Source organism: Silene latifolia, chromosome 1 (assembly GCF_048544455.1).
Source record: "Silene latifolia isolate original U9 population chromosome 1, ASM4854445v1, whole genome shotgun sequence".
NCBI lineage: Eukaryota > Viridiplantae > Streptophyta > Magnoliopsida > Caryophyllales > Caryophyllaceae > Silene > Silene latifolia.
In genome coordinates this window covers 2,177,145-2,200,151 of record NC_133526.1, presented here as the reverse complement: position 1 = coordinate 2,200,151, position 23,007 = coordinate 2,177,145, and the positions used below count along the sequence as shown (strand labels likewise).

At 33.8% G+C, this 23,007-nt stretch overlaps 2 protein-coding genes across 3 annotated transcripts; both read left to right on the top strand.

Moving 5' to 3' along the window:
- The first annotated feature begins 12,800 nt into the window (after positions 1-12,800).
- LOC141592389 (nudix hydrolase 8) lies at positions 12,801-16,436 on the top strand. The gene is made up of 10 exons (XM_074413029.1): positions 12,801-12,926; positions 13,171-13,311; positions 14,202-14,455; positions 14,550-14,615; positions 15,076-15,213; positions 15,294-15,371; positions 15,490-15,540; positions 15,630-15,664; positions 15,835-15,943; positions 16,053-16,436. The coding sequence occupies exons 2-10, from the start codon at positions 13,191-13,193 to the stop codon at positions 16,266-16,268; spliced, it is 1,068 nt and encodes a 355-aa protein (XP_074269130.1). The 5' UTR covers positions 12,801-12,926; positions 13,171-13,190; the 3' UTR covers positions 16,269-16,436.
- Positions 16,437-17,456: 1,020 nt separating this feature from the next.
- LOC141592375 (deSI-like protein At4g17486) lies at positions 17,457-22,651 on the top strand. Of its 2 annotated transcripts, none has more exons than XM_074413015.1 (4): positions 17,457-17,938; positions 20,572-20,859; positions 21,092-21,172; positions 22,238-22,651. In XM_074413015.1, exons 1-4 carry the CDS (start codon positions 17,785-17,787, stop codon positions 22,378-22,380), a joined length of 666 nt encoding a protein of 221 aa, XP_074269116.1. In that variant the 5' UTR covers positions 17,457-17,784; the 3' UTR covers positions 22,381-22,651. The 2 variants fall into 2 exon arrangements, with proteins under 2 accessions (XP_074269116.1, XP_074269109.1); XM_074413008.1 differs by having other exon boundaries at positions 21,086-21,172.
- The last annotated feature ends 356 nt before the right edge of the window (positions 22,652-23,007 follow it).

Below are 23,007 nucleotides of genomic sequence, written 5' to 3'. Positions count from 1 at the left end.
TTATCACCCCTAGTCACAACCCCCTTTCTTTTTAAAATTTATTTAAATCGGCTGTGAATGGTGTCATAACTTGTGACAGTTACAAATAAGAACAGAGATTTTCATTTTAGACGGGTGGCATATGTCTGGAATTAAAACGAATAAAATGTAATCATTTTACGATAAACTGTAAATATTTCCTGATAAAAAATTATCATTAATTTAAAGTTAAAAAGTGAAAAAAATGACATTTTTCTCGTCTTAAGTTATGACCGTTTAAAGGTACATTGAGTGATTTCCGAATTGGTTTTACAAAAACTATACATGAGCTTCTTTGAAACTTCTCACTAGACCAAGTGGGAAAAAAAGTTGAAGCATGGATTTTAATTTAACTTTATGAAGATTTTTATAGAGCACGTGTGTTGAAAAATTGATGAAAGGGGTGACATCATAGGGGCGATGAATTTGTGGAAGATGACTTGGTGATTGAATACTGATTTGTCACTACATATATACACCTACTTCCTCTTCACCTTCCTTGGTTATATCAACTAAACTATTGTATGAAAAATATGTATAAAATTCTAAATAAGTGGGGGATATTCTTCCATTACAAAAATCCATTTTTCACAAAGAAACAAATATGTTTCAAATCCATTTTTAGTCAATTAATTTTTTCAATGGTTAAATTGACTAAATTAATTATGAAAGAAGAGAAATCCAAGTTTCTAATTGCTAAATATCCACACAAATTTCTTTAATATCGTTGTCGAACTTGTTTAAGTACTAGTGTAGATCCCGCGCGAATGCGCGGTTTTTTAGATAACTATATTAGAAAATTTAACAATTACATCATTTGTAAGTTATTATCAAAAGATAGAATAATATAATTATTTAGAAAGTGTTTGCTAAAAAAATGCTCGTGACCATCATACAAAAATAATAACAGTAAAGTAAAATATTTCTATCACATCATAGGTATAATAATAAAATTAGTACAGTACAATTTCATTTATGTAACAAAATCAGAATATCTAATTAATATGTCTATCCAAATTGAAAAAATAGTATACCCTTTTTAATTGCAGTATCTATTGTTTGAATAGCATGTATAAATATGATACAATCTAATTGAGAAAAAGGATTGTACATCAGATGTACTACATCATACGTAATGATTTTTTGAGTTTTTGTGTATTTTTTTCGAGTATTATATAGTTTATAAATTATATTTTAGTTTTATGATGTCAAAAATCAAATTTTTTTGAACTTATATGTAATTTTTTTTTTTGAGTTATAATTTAACTTTTTGAGATTAAAATTTAAGTAAATAAATTCAAAAACTTTATAATAAAACTCAAAAAATTTAGATTAAAACTCAAAAACTTTATCTTAATGCTCAAAAACTATATCATCTGATGTAATACATAAGATGTATAATCCACCTATTGAATCTAATTATAGAATACTTCATTTAGGCGGGAAAATTTTATTAATCTCTTATACTTTTAGTGTAAGAGAGATGAAAATGTTTGTTAAATAATTGTACGTAGCTATCGTGATTAGTTTTAAAAATAATAACAGTAAAATATTTTATCACATCATACGTATAATTTGTACAATTTCATTTATGATAAAATTAGAATATCTTATTAATATATCTATGTAAATTGAAAAATATATTATATATTATATATTAGTATATATTAGAGAATAGAGATATTTATTGTTGGAAAGAATGGCCATTGTAGATATAATATTGTGAAATCTAATTATAGAATAAATCATTTAGGCGGAAAAATTTTAGTAATCTCTTATTCTTTTAGTAAAGGGGGATTCGTTGTATTCATTTCTTAGATTTTTTTATTCATTTGTTTAGGTTTACATTTTACTCTTTAGGTAGTGTGAGATGAGATTTGTTTTTTTCATCATTTTTTCTATTATAATGCGATTTGTGCGCGCTTCGTAAAAAAAAAAAAAAAATAACGTATGTAATTTTATTAAATTAGAAGCCACTAGAACACACGTGTTACACACTTACATCTTGCTAAAAAATACCCACTCATTCGTTATAAACCTTTTTGGCAGATAGTTGATTAAGTATATGGAAAATAATTGCAAAATTCCTAAATTTTTGTCCATATCAAAATAAAATATGAAATGTCATGTCCCGCATATAACTTATTTCTTCTTAAAATCGGCCCATGCGTGACAAAAAAAAAATGTAGTCGACATAAATAAAATAAACAAACAAGTGGAGATTTAATACTATAAACTTAACACAAATTTTGATTGAAGACGGACACTATCCGTCACAAGCTGAAGGCGAATAGTGTCCCTCTCACAAAATGCAAATGGATAGTGCAAGTTGGGAAAATGGATACCCCCACTTGCCCATCCACTTATATTTTGTGAGAGGTCACTATTCACCTTCAGCTTATGACAGATAGTGACCGTCTTCAATGAGATGGACTGTAAACTTAATTAAAGGTTTAGAGACATGTTACACTTTTGTGTTAGAAATATAATATCATTGGTTTAAAGATATTCCTTAGCTCTTGTGTTAGATTTAGGGATCATATTGTTTATGACGATAATATCCGTCTTGAATTGAAAGCGGGTTAATTATAGATTAGATAAAAGGAGGATGTTGTATTGTTGTGTAATAAAAAAGTCGCTCGGAAAAAAACGCCATATATATAAAAATGGAGTGGAGGGAGTATATGTAAACTAAAGTTAAATGTCAAAATTGTCACGTTTAGTTATTTTCTTGTTATCTTTTACAAAAAGTTTTGACTGTTGTATACTATGAGAAAATGATGTACTAATCAAAGTATAACAGTTAAAGATGGCTAATATAAACAGCACAAATTCTCATTATAGACGGATACTATCCGTCTACATATAGACGGATACCATTTCCCCTCACAAAATACCCATTTGTCATAAAGTGGGAAGCATATGGGGGTGCCCCACCTTGTCCCCCCTATCCATTTTATTAGAGGTATTTATCCGTATGTTCGCTCCATCCGTCTATACCAAGACCTATTGTAAAGGGAATGAAAAGAATAATTAATTATCACTTATTTTGACTTATTCACTTTTTTTTTTTCATGAAATTTTGAATAACTGTATCTATTTTCATTTTGGATGTATCATTAAATACTCGCTTTGTCCCGCATATTTATTTGCCTATTTTATTTTAGGGTATTTTATTTATTTGTTTACCTTTTCATAAGATTATTTACGGATAAATTTGATCATATACATAAATTATGACCACTTGTCGTCCACTAACAACCACCACAAATGATTTTTCCTCTCTCTTTAGTTTTTGTGTCAAAATTAAAGGTAAATAAATGACAAATGTAGATAGATAATTATCTAAAAGCTTTTTTGGTCATCTTCTATGTGTAATAAGTGAGGCCATCTTTTTTTTTTTTTCCAAAATAACCCATATTTTTCTTGATATTTGTAACAAAATCAACAGATGACTACTAACCGAATCGAGTCATAAGTGTTTCAACTTTCAAGATATTATCTCAGCAAGATATTAAGTAGATATTTACTCCCATCTCTATTCATCAAATTTGAAGGATAAGAATTTGGCTACGCTATAGGTGGCGAACAACTACTCTTACTTAAAATTCGTGTTAAATTTAAAACGAGTCAAATATTATTCATATGGGTATATTTAACAAACATTTTATCTTTTCTAATGTATTATATTTTTGTCCTATTCATTTTATATGGAAATATTTGACCGTTTTAAGATTAACAGGGAATATTATAAAGAATTTGTGTAGGAGGAAAAGAAATGCAATCTTAGTAATAGTAAGTGTGAAATAACACAAAATCTCATTATAGACGGCACATATCCGTCTATAACTAAAGACGGGTCAAATATAATACCACAATGCTAATAGAACAAGCAACAAGTAGGGTGGTGGGGGCAAAAAATGTCACCACTTTCAAGCTATTTGACCCGTCTTTAGCTATAGACGGATATATCCGTCTATAGTAAGACTAGCTGGTGAAATAAATGTGGAATGAGACAATAACTAGAGAGGACATCAATCAATTGATTGTTAAATGAAATTGGGTGACTAAGAAAATTGGAAAGTGACTTGTTTGACATATCTTTATTTTCAAGATACAAACCTCCTAGACACTTGTTCATTGTACTCTTCAATGGATAAGTTCCACAACGAGACAATTTCGGAGTTTACCCTTTGGTAGGTCCTAAACTCCTAATATTGCAACTTGCGGTCTACAATCTTACCCTCATTTTTTTACTTTACAATGTCGGGGAGTTAGTGACGTAGTACCGAGATTCAGTATCATCTTTTACAATCTCACGTGCTTTACAATATCGCACAGTTGGGTGGAATCGAGATTTAATATTACCTTCTTACAAATAGATAAGGTTGGGTGTTTTCGTATGGTGCCTGAGATTTAATATCATTTTTTTACGTACTTTAACTGTAGTGTGTGTAATGTGTTTAAAAACTAATAAAAATAAGTTCAATTGAAAGTTATGGATTCATCAACTATTGCATTAAAGAAACTAAGAGCAGTCTAAAAAAATTGCTTAATTATCTGTAACACTTACACATCTCGTGAATTTGAATGAACGGAATCATTGAAAAATTCTATAATAACTAATCCAATAGTAAAGAAAATAGACTATGGTAGTTTCATTACAAACAGGGGACCTACATAGTAGCAAAGGGTAGCACTCGCTACCCCAAATTCTCAGAAAATGGTTAAGATTATCGACTTTTGCTACCCCAATTTTTTTAAATATGCACTTTAACATAAATGTAAAACAACATCAGAAAAATTTGCTACCCCAAAATTTTATTTAAGGTTCACTCGACGATTACAAATGATACTAAAAATTGCTTTTACTATACAGATAATAAATTAAAAACATTATCTCGAATTTCATTTACAGATGACGACACTTTTAAGGAACGAAAGTTTATAGAAGTAACGATTATTCTAAAGTTTATAGGTGAAATATAAATAAGCACATGAAGTTCGAGATGATATTTCACCTATATATCTTACAAATGCTACAACCTACAACATTACTCTGTTAGTCCCTTCTATTGTGTGGAATTGAAACATTTTGTTTATTTGGTAATTTCAGTAGACTTCTACATTTCTATTTTAGTTATATTTTGCATGTAGAATGACAGTACTTTTTTTGGGTGAAACTCACTTTGTTTTCCCAAACTTTATATTTGTGCCAATAACAAATGTTACGATACAATATGTAATTATAAACGAATTTTTTTACATTATAGTTATTACTTTATTCACAAAATTCGTCACAACCTTGTGACGTGAGATAAAAGGGCAAGTGAAAGAGAATTATAATAGGTCATAAGCGGATAATTCTCACAAATAAGACGGTCTATAGTTTATTTGAGTGTGCTTGGAAGCAATGGTGGAGCCAGGAATGTCAGTCAGCGGAGGCGAAAATTTTCAACGGGGGCGAAACGGTAATATTATAAGAGGGTCTTTAAAAAATTCGAAAATTTTAACTAAAAATTTCAAAATTTTCAAATGTCAGTGTTAGGGTGCAAACCCTTGTCCCACATCGGTAGAATAAAGATGAAAGCTCATCTTTATAAGTGTCCAGAAAATATAATAGTACGAGGCCTTTTGGGAAGGAGCCCAAGAGTAAATCCGTGAGGGCTTGGCCCAAAGCGGACAATATCGTACTATTATGGACGATGACACCGACCGTCTGAGAGAGCCAACACGGGATATTCACACTTCCGCACAACAGTCAGTGGGGACGATCGCCTCTACTAGCCCCTCCCTGGCTCCACCAATGCTTGGAAGTTGGAAGGGTAACAATTTGCTTTCCATTCCCACAAAACTATCACAAAAAGATTTTGGAGTATAGTGACTAATGAAAGAACAAGGAAAGGTCATACCAATTTCTTAATAAATTCTCATATATATCGACATAGTGAGTGGGTTTTGGTGTGTGGGCATAAAGTTGGACACCAACAGTTTGGTTTTTGATTTGTCATTGTTACATGTTTTAGGGAAATGGATCCTCTCCATTTCTTTTAAATAATAATTACCCCTTTCATTCTCATTTTCTCTTTATTTTTATGCGTAAATTTAATCAGTTAGATGTTCTTAAAAATACGATCCGTATCATTAATAAAGATTTTGCCTCTCCATTTCTTTTTAGGAAATGGAGAGAATTTGGGCTCATGTTTTAGCTGTTTACTGCTCAGTTTGTTCATAAAGCTTTCTTTTTATGCATAGGAGTTTTTTTGGATCTTACCAAATGCTAATTTGTCATCAACTTGGCATGCTTGCTTGGTCCATACTTAATGTAAGTTAGCTTATTGGTGGGTTATGATTGGAGTAGTGATGGAATCGGGATTCTGAATACTGAATAATGTAATAAGATTAACAATATAATTAATGAAAATAGAAACTTATTTTGATGATATATATGTTGGTCGTTCATCGTCATCGTTAAAAATATGTTATGCTTTTATGAATTCATGATGAAAATGATCATTATTTTTTAAGAGCTATTTTGATAAATAATACTCCGTGTAACATATTTTAGTGAATTATAACACATAGAAACATGGTATAGAACGATAGGTAAAAAGCATATCCATGTAGACAAATATAATACATCTGTCTAAAAAATGGTTCCGATATTCATAACTTTCATTTTTAATAAATACTACTACTGTAGAGACTGCAAAGAGGCATATTTAGGTTAATCTCACTAGAAGATATTGTGATGCGATCTTACACATGAAATACGACTTTATGATTCTATATGTACTTCTAGGCTCCGCTCCTATAAAAATTTGACTCATGCAAATATGCAATCAATATTATTTTGACATAAATATTCATTTAAGTCATTTTGTTTATAAACCCTAGAGATAAAATTGCAACGCAATCAATTAAAACTCGATGCAACATGCATGCAAATTGAACCTTTAATAAATTAAAAAAAATTCAATCCAAGTTGTGAACTTTATAGCTAGCTGTGTATACGAATAAAGCTTAATAATATGATATGTAAAGTAGAAACTATTGAAATGTAAAGCAGCAAATCGTTACGTTTTATATAATTACAAAGTTTCGAGAATTTCTTCTAGGAGTTCGAGCCATTCATAGTTCGTTAACGAAAACGATTATATTCAATAATTAGGTGAAGATATAATAATATTATAATTAAAATCATAGTCTAAGATTAAGAGGATAACAACTTGTAAAGTGAAGTGATTAGCTAGCTGATAACCATCAAATTAATTAATTAGGTGGCTTTTCATAAATTGTCTAAGCCTTTTTACTATATGGTTTTTCATGAATATGTTATTTAAAACCGCTTTTACTTAATGAAAAATAAGATAGTGTCATTTGATGGTACAAAATTTGGATATTATTAGGCACTATGGTAATTTTATCATTATGTTCATTCCCATATTAATATCGCTATAAAACAGTCTTATCTAGTAGAAACTCATGCGTACCGACGTACACAAATTGTTTCATATGATTTCCCATAGTAAGACCCGTATAATAATAAACCCTACATAATTTATACATAATTTATATATGTGAGATGGTGGTCTCGAGACTCATTACTGCCATGTGATGTCATGGTGCCACCCAGACCTAGTAAAACCATAACATTATCGTATAATTACACCATGTAAGACTATAATGTATTCAATGAGATCATATATTGACCGTCATATAATATATGACTAATCCAAAAAGAGGATAGCCCGAAATTAACATTTAATTGTATTTATAAATGTATTTTGATAACTCGATATGTTATGATGAATAATGACACATTTAAATATAAAAGTTATCTATATAGAAAAACATTATATTATCAAAATAAATAATTTTTTAATAAGTCATTAACTAATTTAGTTAGATTTCTTATTATTACGTTGGTCGTATACTCGTATATATAAAATGGTCTTATGCAACAGTTTTGGATTTAGTTAATATCCGCTTCCAAAAAGGCCCATTATAGGAGTGATCCGGCCCAAACTAGATGGCGACCAAGAGCAAGGCCCAGAAGCTCCAGTAGTAATAAAGCCCACCTCTTTTACATTTGTATACTTCCCAAGAACTCTGAGTCTATGACCTTAAAAGTAGATGTAAAGCCTGAGGCCCCAAGGTAATAATATTAGGTGGGCTGATGATAATCATGGCCCAATCTCTCTTTCATTTTAACAGTATTTACAAAATACGACGGTTATAAGTAACGTCTTAACTTCAAAAGGTCTTAAAACAAGGGTTTGTGTTGAGGTATATGTAGTTAAGTACATTAGACTTATCATTATATCCAATGACATGGTAAACTTATCAATTGGAGCGGGTGTAGGTCAAGATTAGCTGGATATGTTATTTTGATTTTTGAAAATCGGATTATTTTGTAGGCTGTTATTATCAAGTCATTATGGATAATGGAAAATGTGCAACAATAAAAATACAAGTCTAGCATATCAAGTTGGGTCAATTCAAGTTTTGGGCCAAGTTCGGGTCCTCTGGTCGGTGTCGTATATGTAGGACGGAAATATTGCAGTAACAATGTAAAATAAAGGAACAGAAAGATATAACCCGAATTGTAGTACCGTGGTAAGGGAGTAACTGCCCTGAAAACTATTTCGGTACGACCGTGGTGGCGATCAGCAAGTTACCGGTAGTTCCCCAAGGATTTACACTACTGCCTCCGTCAGACACGCCTACTCAACCTTGAGATCAGGCCTGGAACGATTGCATAAACAGTACCCAAGAACTTTGAGTAAAGAGAGAAAGAAGAGAGGAGATGTTGTGTATTTCTGAATGCAGTAGAAGTATAGCCAAGAAAGACCGGAAGGAGGAGCCAAAAACCGCCCCTAGAATTTAGCAGTCAAGGCTAAAAGTGGGGAATAAAAAATGCACCCACTAACAGTCATTGACTGGCTAATTCACACATGTATAAATGAACCTAGACAGTTCAGTTATCTCACAACAAAACAGAACACACCCGGTCCAAAAAGATAGGCATAGCCCGCCGCAGGCGATTGCCAAATCCCAAATCCCGACGGATCCGGGCCGGGCTCGAGCTCAGGCACGAGCACGACGCGCGCGCGAGCTGAATTAAGCACCTCGCAAAGCCTCTACAAAAGGCTCCATTTACCCACTAGTGATATGGTAAGGGGAGTGGATATATATAAACCCATCAAACACCATTTTCCTCATCAATGTGGGACAATTGGAAACATTTTACCTAGCTTCAAAAGCCCCTATTTCCAATAGTATCGATCACGAATTAGGTTATTCAGGTCAGTTTAATTTTGCCAGGTACAAAACTCAAATGTACAACACTATTTTTCATCAACTAATTTTTTTCTAAATTAAATGTGTGTAGATTTTGACTAATTATTAATCATCACAAATTCTCATTTAAGATGAAGATATTCGTGTTAAAGACAAAGGCATAATGCATATGGAAAAACAAAATCTTTGTCTCGTCCATATAAATAGTGTATTACTTTAGCCATTTTATTCTTAGAACGGATATACTTCCTCCTATTCACTCATTTCTTCCTCTTTCATTTTGCACAAGAAATATGAAAATGATTTTGGACCACACAAAACATTCTACCCCACATGACCAGACAAAACCTTCCAAAAAAAGAAAAGAGGGAAAAAAATTCAACTATTATGAAAACGGAAAGAGGGAGGAAATAAGTGAATAGGTAATCAGTTAGTTTTGCTGAAAACGGGTCGGAGCAAGTGACGGGTAATGTCACTTACAAAATGGATAGGGGGGACAAGGTAGGGACACCCCCATATGCTTCTCTCTCTCCTCTATTTTGACGGATACGTACCGTCTTCAATGAGATTTTGTGATAGGTAATAAAGGAAAGTTTAGATGTGAGACACGAGACTCACAATAAAGAAGTTTGTTTATGATTGGTGTTTGTTTGTGTGGAGACACGAAACTTTATTAAGACACTTGCACAGTTACACACCGTATGTGATTGAATGTCACTTTATCATATTATTATTACTTGCGTGAATAACGTGATCAATTAGGTCACGACGCGGACATCCCCGGCCATGACGCGCTATATCTTTGATTGGTTTACATCCTTGTAGCCATAATCAAGCTAGGTCTGGTTACGATGGTAAATGGGAAATGAGATGACGATACGAGGTGGTAATGTGATATCGAGTCTTATTATTAATGTATTGGTTTAACATAAGGGTAGTATTAGGGTAATATTGAGTCTTGATATCGATATATAACCACCAATCGTTGTTCGGTTAGAATTCTACAATGGTATTCCATATATTCTACCAAGAAAAGTTATAATAAAAATAGTAATAGGTTGTTCGTAAGGGCGAAGTTTAGTGGTTAAAATTTTGGGAGAAATTCCCAGGAGACACAAGCTTAAGTTTCTCCAAGAGCAAATTAAAATTTTGTGGAGTATTCTTAGCCTGAGTCCATGCTTTGTAGACTTCGAACCTGTCATTCTCGGGTGGCTGATTTGCAAGCTATCACATATACGGTTGATATACCAGATGGTTTACCCAGTGAACACCGAAGGTAGCGGTTGCGGGTTCTCTCATCACAAAAAATAAAATAAAATTAGTAATAGGTCAAGGTTTGTTTAGACTTATGAAGTGGACTATCTTTCCTTAATTTTGATATGACCTTGACCGATTTACGGTATTTAACAAGAAGTTTTTTTTTGATGACTAGTGGGTTGAATCCTCCCTGGGCTCAAGCATTCCCGCACCACCACATGAACCATGTAAATCACCCCTTTCAGAAGCTGCAGTGGCCAAGTGATTAACTGGTCTTCAAGAAGTTATTTATACTAATTTAAAAATTACTTTCACTCTATAACTTCTCTAAAATCGATCAAGAGAAAATATACAAAATATATGTTTAATATTACATGTGTTTGATATTTAGAGATTGATACATGATTCCGATATTTAATGTCATATACGAGTACATGCATGACCAATCCCCAGTTGTCTAGGCTATGGCCACGACATGACAAAATATATACATACCGTTAGTTTACTCGTATTAAGTAGTTGACCTAGAAGTGTAGGACATTAGCACAGGAAAAAATCACGACGACCATAAAGACGGAGATTTCAAACTTACACATTTCATAATTTGCTTACACACATGTATATATATGATTGGATTCTATATGGATAATGTGATCTGAAGCAGACCCATTACTGTTGCCAAACTATAGTACAACTAATACGGAGTATCCCTTAAAACAAATATATATTAAAACGAGTTAAATATTGAAATAATTGAACATTTGAAGACAAATAATGGTTTTTTTTTTCCTATTATTCGGCTTTTGGTTTAGTCAGTAATTAACCCGTATTAAGCTTAAGACAAATATTCCTATTTTAAACGAATTATAATAATGTGATTACAGGGTTACCTAATTAAGTTGGATATGGAGTATAATATTTTACAATATGATTGTTTATTGGTAGAATTGTTTAATTAGTAAGGTGACCTGGTTATGGATTGATGCATGGATAATGTTATACACTGATGAACGCATGTTAGGTACTGATGATTTCCTAGTGGATGCTGACTCTGCCCATTCTTGTTGTCTTACCAAATATTTTTCATGGATCATGATTTGTCATTCGACCAACAAATTTATAAACAATTTTTTTTTTTTTTTTTTTTTGTCAGAAATATTTATAAACAATTAATCTCACTGTAAACGGGTATATCCATTTAAAGATATAGATGGTTAAATATATCACCACTTTCATAATAAGACGACCTCATCCTCCTACCTAGCTTGTTGTTTGTCTTGTTATGAAAGCCATGATATATTTGACCTGTCTACAATTTTAGATTGATAGTGTCCGTCTAAAATGAGATTTTGTGATTTATAAAATAGATGGAATAAATTAGAATACCTAAGATTAGGAAAACGGTTGTCTTATCTATTTTACATAAGGTGTTATTTAATCTATTTTATTCTTTAAATGGATATATCACTTTTAAGAAAGATCATTTATCATTTAAATTCTAGTCATGTGAGATTATCTGCTAAGCAGATTATGATAGAAGTTTAACATAAGTGTTGAGTGTTAAATTACGTCATTGCTCTTTCAAAATCGACTTCTGATCATGTGTAAGTCATGGTAAAGCAGACAAATGAAATTATTGAGGGTCTTTATAACAATTTTCATATGAGATAGAACGATTATATAAGAACACAAATAAAGATTCATGAGAGACTAACTCTTAATATAAAAGAATAAATTTGATTTAATAAACAAAACATTACATAGCATATTGTAAAACCGATGAAACAATCTTACCCGATCCTTAATAAAATTAACACAAATTCTCATTATAGACGGGAGATATCCGTCTATAGTTATACGAAGTATAAGACAAGCAACAAGTTGCATGATGAGCCCAAAAATGTCACCACTTTAAGCATATTTGACACGTCTTTTACTTTAGAGGGATATATCCGTCTATAATGAGACTAATTGTAAAATTAAAAGGTAACATATTAATGACCCATTTACTAAGCTTTTACTATAGTAGAGCATTTCACATAAGATAAAGATACTCCACCATTTTAAAAAAGGTTCCTTTCAAAAATGGAATTATTCCATTATTTTTATTACTACTGACATTAAATTTTAATATTACAAGATTCTATCATTTCCCAAGGTTGGTCACTATTTCACTTATTAATTCACTTATATAAGTACGGACAACAACACTATATAACGTCAACCACATGTTATGTAAACTCACTATAAAAATCCTCATCTTTTGGATCAACTATCTATCACTCATCACCGTCACTTCCTCCTCTCTCATTACTTGCCACATCTCCATATTCCGCTACAATTCTTAGGTAAAACCGTCTTACATTAATGTTTTATTTACCCACTTATATACATGCATAATCATAATTTATACAAATATTAATTAACTTAGTTGATAAAGTTACGAGGAATAATATTAATGACCTGAGTTCAAATCCCGTCAGCATGTTTTACGTGTTAAATGACATACCTAGCTATTTTTTACGTATTATGGTTACTTTCTTAACTGATCATTCTAATAAAAATAGCATTTTTTTTTCCTGATTTTTGAAGGTTTTAATAAATCCATTTTAATGGAGTTGAGATTGGTTGAAGCTAAATTCCTTACATTTCCTAGAGATGTTTGTGGAATTACAAAGTACCCATCTTTTTTCATTGGTGTTCATTCATATCCCAAGTCATACTCTTGTAAAGGTATGTTTTTTTCATTGTCGATTCGTCCGGTTCTTTACGTTTTTATTTTTTTTGTTACGAGTATTTTAGTCCAATCAAAGAATCAAATGAATTGGAGGAAGCATTAATTTTCTATACTACATGATACTGTTAATTTTTATTTGTATGGAAATTTTTGATTAGATTTATTATGGTTGAAGTTTTTTTTAGAGGAATAATGTTAATAGTAGAGATATATGTGTCTATTAGTAAATCAAAGTATTAATACTATAACACAATATTATTGTATCAAGTGGAGCTACTATTTAGATTTTAGCAATTAATCCCGTCAGCATCCAAATCGCCCCTCTGACTCGTTTTTCACAAAAAAAATAGTAGCTGGTTATTCAAGATTCGATGATGATATGATTTGTCTAAGAACTATAAACGAATAGTGATTCTCTCACAATATGCAGGTGGGAGGGCAAGTGGGCCGCTCCATATTCGTCCCACTTGCAATTATGTGAGAGAGTCACTATCCGCCACAAGCTCAAATGAGAAATTGCCTAAAATGATTGATTGCACCTCGATGATTATCTTAAGCTTTTGGTTGAGATTGTTTTCTCGCTCTAGTACTGAAACTTAATAATCGCCCAATTAATGATTTTATACCTTGATATGAACTTTTTTAGTTGATTTTTTTGTCAATTAGATCATGTCTTGATTAATAAAGGGTAAATACTAAAGAATGAATTGATTATCAATTCATTACTTGTCTGATATCTATATTCGCCGATTATTTGGGTAAGACCGTCTTATCAGTACTCTGTAGCTAAGGTGATGATTTAAGGTTTCGGGAGAAAACTCGACTCAAAACCTTTATAAGTCGGCCGATTGATTGTTTTTTTTTTTTTTTTTTACTGTCAATGTAGTAATTTGCTCAAGGGCACCAGAATCTACTACTGATGGTAAAACAAGTTCAACATTGCTCCTGCAAAGTCCATTTATGAGCAAGTTTAATGGGATAAACGGAGCACTTTCGAGTCTTTTTTTCACTGATACAAGAACTCTTGATTACTTTGATGATGAGTATGGAGGCGTGATTGTTAACCAGGATAGATTACCTTCTAATCCTAATGTTTTCGCTTCTTTGCTTCAATCATCGCTTTCGCAATGGAAAAACAAGGTAATAATCAGTCATTATTATGTCATCAAAACCTTCACTTTGAGGTTAAAGAATCATCTTTTGAATGAAGTTTTCGGGTTATGAAACATTGCAGGGAAAGAAAGGAGTTTGGCTTAAGTTACCCTCAGAGTATGCAGAACTTGTACCAATAGCAGTTAAGGTTAGTTCGTCTTTCGGTATTTTAGCTTGATCTTCACATGTTGTATCTGTTTTGGGCTGGTAGCATTAATTCAGTTACCTTTACTTTTGGTACTCTCTCGCGTGCACGTATCCATCTTAATCCAGAAAATGAGATTTTATTTAATAAAATGTCTGATTCTTGTACTTCACCCACATCCGTATCAGATACTTATATCCGAGTCTCTGTAAGATAGTATATGTGTGATCCTGTGTCGGGGGGACAGTAATTTATCGGGTTTTGAGATGCCATAAGCGATCACATGTCTGATCCCCTTACCCAATTACCCTGCTTGCTGTGTTCAAAATGACAGGAAGGTGACGTCTTTTATCGACTAGTGCGTCGTTGCATACTTGCATCAAGTCCAGTGACAGTCAATTGTTATACATTCATAATCTCTCGAGACAGGTACAACTTTTAAAAACATACATTAATTATGCAGGAAGGATTTCAGTATCACCATGCCGAGCAAGGTTACGTAATGTTGATCTACTGGATTCCCGAAGGGCCTTGTATGTTACCGGCCAATGCCTCACATCAAGTAGGAGTGGGAGGATTTGTAATTAACGAAAAAAATGAGGTTAGTTTTCTGAACATCCTTCAGATTATCAGATATGTACCGTCTGTCATTGATCGATTGTCTTTGACGACTATACATAGGTGCTTGTAGTGCAAGAGAAGTATTGTGCTCCACCATTTGTCGGCTTTTGGAAAATCCCAACTGGTTTCATTCACGAGGTAACTGAATATCACTTGCTAACTCGTATAACCATCCAAACAGCGCTTAGTTCTGTAGTTTATATAGAATTAGACCAGTTCAGTCGATTTTAACTCGTGTTGTTTGCTTATTGATTAGTCCGAGGAGATATTCACCGGAGCAGTTAGAGAAGTGAAAGAGGAAACAGGGGTAAGTGCTCTTTTTAACCCTTGAATTATCTCAGTTGGTGATACGGATGATGCTACATCTATAAAATTGCTAACTGTTCGTCTTTGCAGATCGACACTGAATTCACAGAAGTCATTGCATTCCGGTAATTATTAATTCAGTACATTATCATCGTCTTATTTTTTTCCTTTTTTTGTGTGTGTGTGTAAACGAAGTCACTAGGGCAGTTTTAATGGCAACTTGTACGAATATCCGTTATGTTAACCTTTGAGGCGTGTCCATAACAGACCATATATATTTGCGTGAAATTTGCAGGCACGCGCAAAACATGGCGTTTGAAAAGTCAGATTTGTTCTTCATTTGCACTCTAAAGCCCCTTTCAACCGAAATCAAGGTTGATGATCACGAAATAGAAGCCGCTAAGGTAAGCAATTTTATTTCCGCGTCTCTCCAATGCAGTCTACTCTATTCCAGTACTGTTAACATTTTCAAGAGAAGCTGATTTTTTTCGATGGATCTTTTTCATAATGAAGTGGATGCCCTTGGTAGAGTTCGTAAAACAACCATGGATTCAAGAAGACAACATGTTTAAGAAAGTAACGGACATTTTCCTCGCGAGAATGGGGAAGAGATACTGTGGACTTCATGCTCATCACTTGATTTCAAAATTCGACGATAGATCTTCCACTTTGTATTACAATGTAGTTAAGACTGAGCAGGATTCTTCTAACTGCAGAGGAAGCGACTGAGCCTAAGGTTAAGCGGTCACTAGATTCCATGACATAATCACGAAATGGTAGGATTTCTGAGACGGAGTATAATGTATAGAGTACCTTCATCCGAAACTATAAAAATCCAAGCTTGGATATGTATAGATGGATATTTTGAAATCGACGTAGATATGAATTTGTGCAGAATGTGACTGTTTTGTTTTGATTGCATTATTTGCATTTTCTTTCAATCTTTCATTATGTTTGTTTGTCTTCTGTTGGGTCCTCTATCAATTTTCTAGGTCCACATTTGTTACAATCATTTGAAAATATCTTTTGGTTTATCATACACGTGATTCTTTTGGTATTTCATCCGCGTAATGCGAGAGAATGATACTGAAATCTAGTACGGAGTATCAATTGAGAGTTGAGACGATAACATTATTTCGCAGTGCTTGTCTTGAAACGGTCCATTGAAACTTTTTTTATTTTTATTTTTTTTATTTTTTTTATTGCAGTGGTAAAGAAAGTTCTTATACACATGACATTTGACTCATATGGTCAAATAAAACTTAGAAATGTCTTCTTATAGAGTTATAGTAAAGTCATTTATGGCGGGATAAAGGTACAAACAAGACTAGTACATTTACCCAATCGAACCCTTCTTATACAAGGGAATTAAAATAATTAAAATATCAACAATCAATTTTACTCTCGGTGCGTTATTATATAATAACTTAATTTCTCTTAAATTTATTTAGAGTGCAGATTACTTACATTTGATTATTCAAATTATTTAACAATTTAAAGAATTTAGTCTTGTTCTTTCTAGTTTAATTTCACCTCAGTTCAATTCAGCTCGACTATGTTCTGCTCAGTTCAGCTCTTTTCAGTTAAGCTCGCTTCTATCAAATTTATTCTTACTTTAGATCTATTAAGTTCAAAGCAACTCAACTTAGTTCCGCTCGGCCTCATTCAATTTAGTACCGTTTCTTTCAAACTTTTAGCCGATAAGAAAAGGGAAATAAAGGAAGTGACACATAGAAATATCATACTCATGTTGAAAAAAAATATATAAAAAATTCTAGATATAAAAATTCGCATATATATTAGACAACAAACCATATTGGATTTACATGGTGACAAATTTGTGAGTTTAAAAACCGTATCGTCTTTGATCGTTGCACACCCCAATAGGCCAATACTATCGAAAGGGGGACGGGCATGCCACTAAAAGAAGCAGAACACCCATAAAACATCAAAACCCCCAAAAATAATTAAAAAAAGAAAAAAAAAAAACAAAACGGAAAAGAAAAAATATTTTTTCGCCGATCTCCGGTAAAATATCACCACTTCGCCGGAAATCCCCAATTTCTAGGGTTTATCTCTTTAACAAATTCACCTCAATCTCCAATCCTCCCCGATTACCTCAAATTCGTCGACTATACACCTTAAGATCGTCAAAATTAGGGGCAATTGCAATTCAATAATTAGCTAGGGTTTTCCGGCATGCGATAATTTTGATTTTTGAAATTGAATTGAAATTGTAAGAAGAATGCGGTTCAGTTTTGGGGGATGGAGTGGGAGAAAGGAGAGTGAAGGGGGAGGTAAAGAAAGGACGGCATTGTATCTAAATGTATATGATCTTACTCCTGTTAATAATTATTTGTATTGGTTTGGTTTAGGTATCTTTCATTCCGGAATTGAAGGTGATCTTTCGTCTTTCTTCGCTTTTTCTGTTCATTTGATTGTTTACGTTTTTTAAATTTTGTGTTTTCTCGGTTTTGTTTGATTGTATATGTTTTTAATGTTGTTCTTTGCTTGTTCCTTTTGATTGTATACGTCTGTCGAATTGTGTGAGGTTGATTTTGAAAAGGAAGCAGTGGCGGAACAAGGATTTGTAGTTAGAGAGCGAAAATTGTGGGGGAAATTTTGAACCTTTCATTGCCAAAAGGATGAGCTTCCCTGTTAGCCCTTTAGTTTCGTCACTGGAAATAGATGAAGTATTATCTCATGGATTTCTTCTAGTGTGCTCGGCTTTAGGCTGGTACATGGTATGTTTGTAAAAGATGATTGTGTATTGGTGTGCTTTTATTCGATAATCGGGGAACGAGTGGGGAAGGGAGGGGAGCATTTTGTAGAGGTTTATGAAGTTGTTTACTTTGTGTCATTTATGGAAGAAGCTACTTTTCGCAAATACGTGATGAATTCTAGATCTAAGCAAGCAGGCTTTACAAGTAGGTGGAAGTGTGGAACTTGTTATAGGATTAAGCTTTATTTTTACCATGCCCCAGCAAGATGGATGTCCCTTGATGAGCTCAATCTTGGAAAGAAGTTGAAAATGGGATGTAGGGAGTGGTTTGGTTAGGGGTGTGACTCATGAGTGTGTTGATCAATCATCATTACAAGAATGCCTCAGTTGGATCTGCTTACAAATAAAGTAGAATGTTAATGCAAGATGCTTCATAGTTCATACAGAGTGAAGATAATAGAAGTAGAAAATAAAAAGTAAACCAATATAGGAGACGGGCAGTGTGGAGCAATCGTTAACAATCAGATCATGGGAACCATCATGGGGAGCATGTATGGAAGTTCTTGAGATCATTGATGATTTGGTGAGTAGAAGCATTAAGAGCCAAAGAGTTGCAGTAGTGAATATGGCCTTGTGAGCTAGATATTGTGGTTGGTAGGAAGGCTTACAGGGGTTTTTGGGCGTGACAGTGGCAAGCGGGTGCAGGAGCATGTAAGGCAATCTGTGGAAACAAGTATTCGAAGGTAATACATTGGGCTATAACATGGCACTTGACACTTGCTCTTGACACTTCAACTCTTTAATTTTAGTGTCATACCTGTGACCGACGCGACACTTTAAGGATATGGGTAGGGATCTTTACCTGACACTTGCCATATCGAGACTTCTCTGCAGAGACAATATTACATGAACAGATTAAAGGATTGACAATTTTAAGGATTATGTTTTAAAACCTCTCTATTTTGTTTAAAAACCTCTAAATATTTTATTGTAGATAATTTTTTTTTTTTTTTTTATTTGAAGACGTGTCGCCGTACCTTTATCATTAGGACAGGGTCCTCATGTGTTAAAATTTGAGCCTGGAAGAGTCCCAACATTTTGTGATATGAACCCATGCCCAGTTCTTGTATGCGAGTTTAAGTAACATAGGTTGTAGAAGTAGGTGACTTTGGCAACAAGCAAGGTGATCCAGAGATGGGGGCCTGTCGGCACTGCTGGTTAGGACGGTATTGGGTAGCATATATGGTGCCACGAAGAGGGCCAATAACAATTTTATCTTGGGGAAGGGGAGGTTGGTGGGGTCTGATGATGTTGGGGAAGGGTTGGGGGTTAGATTCAGTTAACTTAGTTAATGTCCCACTTGTTGATCTTATTGATGTATAATATTGTTGCCGAAAACGATGTGCAAAAAAAAGGGAAGATCATAGAATCGCGGAGGGAGTAGTTCTCTTGTTAGCGAAAGTGATTCCAGGTGTGGAGTTCTCACTAGTATGAAAACTTCTGTTTCTGTATCCATGTTTATATACCATCCAGGTGCTAATGATTGTTCAAACTTCAAACTAGACTAGGCCAACCAATGTTGGTTGGTAAATATATGTGAATTGAAAGCTACACTTTTATAAAGAGCTAACGTAAATTTTGGGAAACTAGGATCTTCGAAGTTCAAAGAATCCATGAATAATTTTCGTGAATTTTTTGGGGGTAAACTCAATGCTTTTTGCTGCTCCAGGAGCTGTCTCTTTCTGTTATTTCATCGTTTAGCCTACTTTTAAATTTCTGCTTGTGCTTCAAGAATTGTCGATGATAATTTATTGTTCCAACTGTGTTTTCTTATGAATAACTCATGTCCTAAATTAGGAAGTCAACTTTCTTGTGTGGTACTCAAGCATGCTTAATGCTCTATTTGTCGATCATTGAGTCGCCATTTGCGTTCATCTATGGTTGACTGAGTGTCATTGTTTGCCAGATTAGAACAGAAGAGAGGCTTTATGGCTGTATTGCTCATAAATGGACGAAGAATTTTGATCTTTAGAATTGTATATTGATAATGTTCTTGTGTTCTTCCCCAGTTCAAATTTTATTGTGATTGGCTGAAACTATTACATCATGCAGTTCTTGAGTGTTGTTTTGGGAAACAATTACTTTGGCAATTCTTGTCTTCACACCTTGGATTCGTGTACCATGGAAATATACTGCTTGCTTAGTTGCATCTTACATTAGTTATACGACTTTTACAACATGATTTATACTCTGCATATGTTTCATCGTCATTGTTGTCTGCATTATTTGCTCATGTACCTCAAAATGCAGTTCATGGCATGGAGTATGGATTTGGAGCACATGACTATCCTACTAGTGGTGTGTTTGAAGTGGAACCCAGGAGCTGCCCTGGATTTATTTTTAGAAAGTCAATACCTCTTGGCAGCACGGACATGTCTCGCTCCGAATTTCGCTCATTTATGCAGGAACTTGCATCAAAGTATCATGGAAACACATATCATCTAATTGCCAAGAACTGTAACCATTTTACAGATGAAGTCTGTACGCGTCTCGCGGGGAAAGGTATTCCTGGCTGGGTCAATCGACTTGCACGATTAGGTGAGGACATGCCTTTTTTTTCATGGCTTCATGCAACTCATAGAAACTGCAGCAGTATATATGAACTTGTATGATGTGTTTTCGTTCATGAATGCCTGGTTTTAGATAATCAGTTTGCTAACAATTTATGATAATTGATGAGATCAGTGCATGGTAGACTTGATAGTTAGCAGCTGCATCCCTGTTTTCGAGTGACTATTAATTTACCTAAATTATGCTTGTGAAGCTGCAGCCTCATTCTTCAATTGCTTACTACCGGAACAAATTCAAATAGCAGCTGTTCGACAGCGTCCTGATCAATTAACATGCTCAGGCAAGTTCTCTTCACCATCCTCTTAGTTACAGGTCAATGAAGAGGCCATCATTTATTTGGCTATTTGTTTTGTAGTTGATTTACAACATATGAGTACGACCCCAGAGCACAATCAGGGCCAAGAAGTAGTTTATAATATTATATTACTACTACTCGTCATATTACCTCACGTACCCTTGTCTCCAATACTCGAGTCTAACACTTGGACATGGGTATGACACTTGAATACTTCATTTTATGACAAAATATGTTTTTTCCCCCTTAAATAGCCGAGTTTAGCATTTCAACATGTAGTCTGATATTTTAACCAAGCTTTGGTGACATAGGATATAAGTTTTGGTGGGAAAGGCTAGATGGGACGAAGTGGTGTATATGATGCATTAGTTAAATGTGATTACGTGATCTTGCAAAAGTGGGTTATTCCTTCACTCCCTTGTAAATGCTGAAATTTGGGACACACTTCCTAATAGTTTTTTCGCTAATCACCCTTTAAAAATATTTACATGTGTTGAACACTCCCCAAACCTACTTTCTATTGAAAAATGTTAACTTTCCGTTTTTGGGTTTCCCTTTCATTTTCCGTTGGGATAAACACACATAAATTTAATTAGATATCTCTTTTGGATGACTTGCTCGACATGGTGCAGCCTTTGTGCTATAAACATCTTCTGGAGGGTAGTGTTAACTAAATTATCAAGGGACAATAACAAAAATAATCTGCCGGCGTCAATGCTGAAAGTCTGAAACGTTACCTTTTCCCCCGTGAAGTTGTTGTGGGGAGAATTTGACATTGAAAATGTTTTAAAAGCAAGGAATTCTCTCGAAATTTGAAATGACATTTTGACAATCGATCCTTTTTCTTTTAGTCATTCTCAGACCATTAGACTTTGATATGTTGACTGTGATGTATACAACGACAAACGATTTCATTAGATCTTATATTGAGGACTAGAAGAGAACATATATGATTGATAGTAAGTAGTAACATTTGTGTATGTTTTTCTGTACTGCTACCTCTCTTCTGTCCATATAATTTGATCCCTTTGATTGGTCATGGATCAACAGAGGATGACACGGTATCATTGACGTCGGAATCCGATGACGAGGAGGTGGTGGATGATGCTGATCATCATTTACTTACTATACCCTCAGCCGACGTGGCATTTTTGCAGGAAAAACCTGTTAAACTTGCTAGGGAGCTTATGTAGACTTGTGATCATCATTGTTTTCATATTTTTCTCTTTAATTCATCCTCGGAACTTTTTGTACCATATTCTGTTGCTATTTTGTAATATTTTCGATTGTAACAGTCCGACCTTACACGAGTTGATTGTATGTCATTGTAACATCGTTTATGTTGTAGGAAAGACAATTGTAAATTTGTGAGGCCTGCCTATGATTAACTGGCTGCCATTGTAAGTCATGTTTATGTGCAAAATAGTGCACAGGATACACTATCTGAAGTTGTCTTGTTATTTGACCGTGTCGTGTTATTTACATTCTTCTCCCGTCTCCAACCTTATACTCCGTATGTGTGTCATGGATTTGTGAGACGAGAAATTGAACTTCTAAGGTAAAGACTCGTAAATAGTCCATGCATGCGTGAATAACTTGACCGAGGTGTGACCTAGCCTGATCTCGGATCAAACTTCTAAGGTAAAGACTCGTAAATAGTGCACCGGATACACTATCTGAATACTCGACGGCTCAGATAGCTGTTTTCAGTTTTCACTGAGCAAACCAGCGAAGATCCACGTCAGACTCGATTTGACTCGACTCGTTTAACAAATCTTATCTATACGCATATTTATTACGTAAAAAAATGGAAGTTAGTT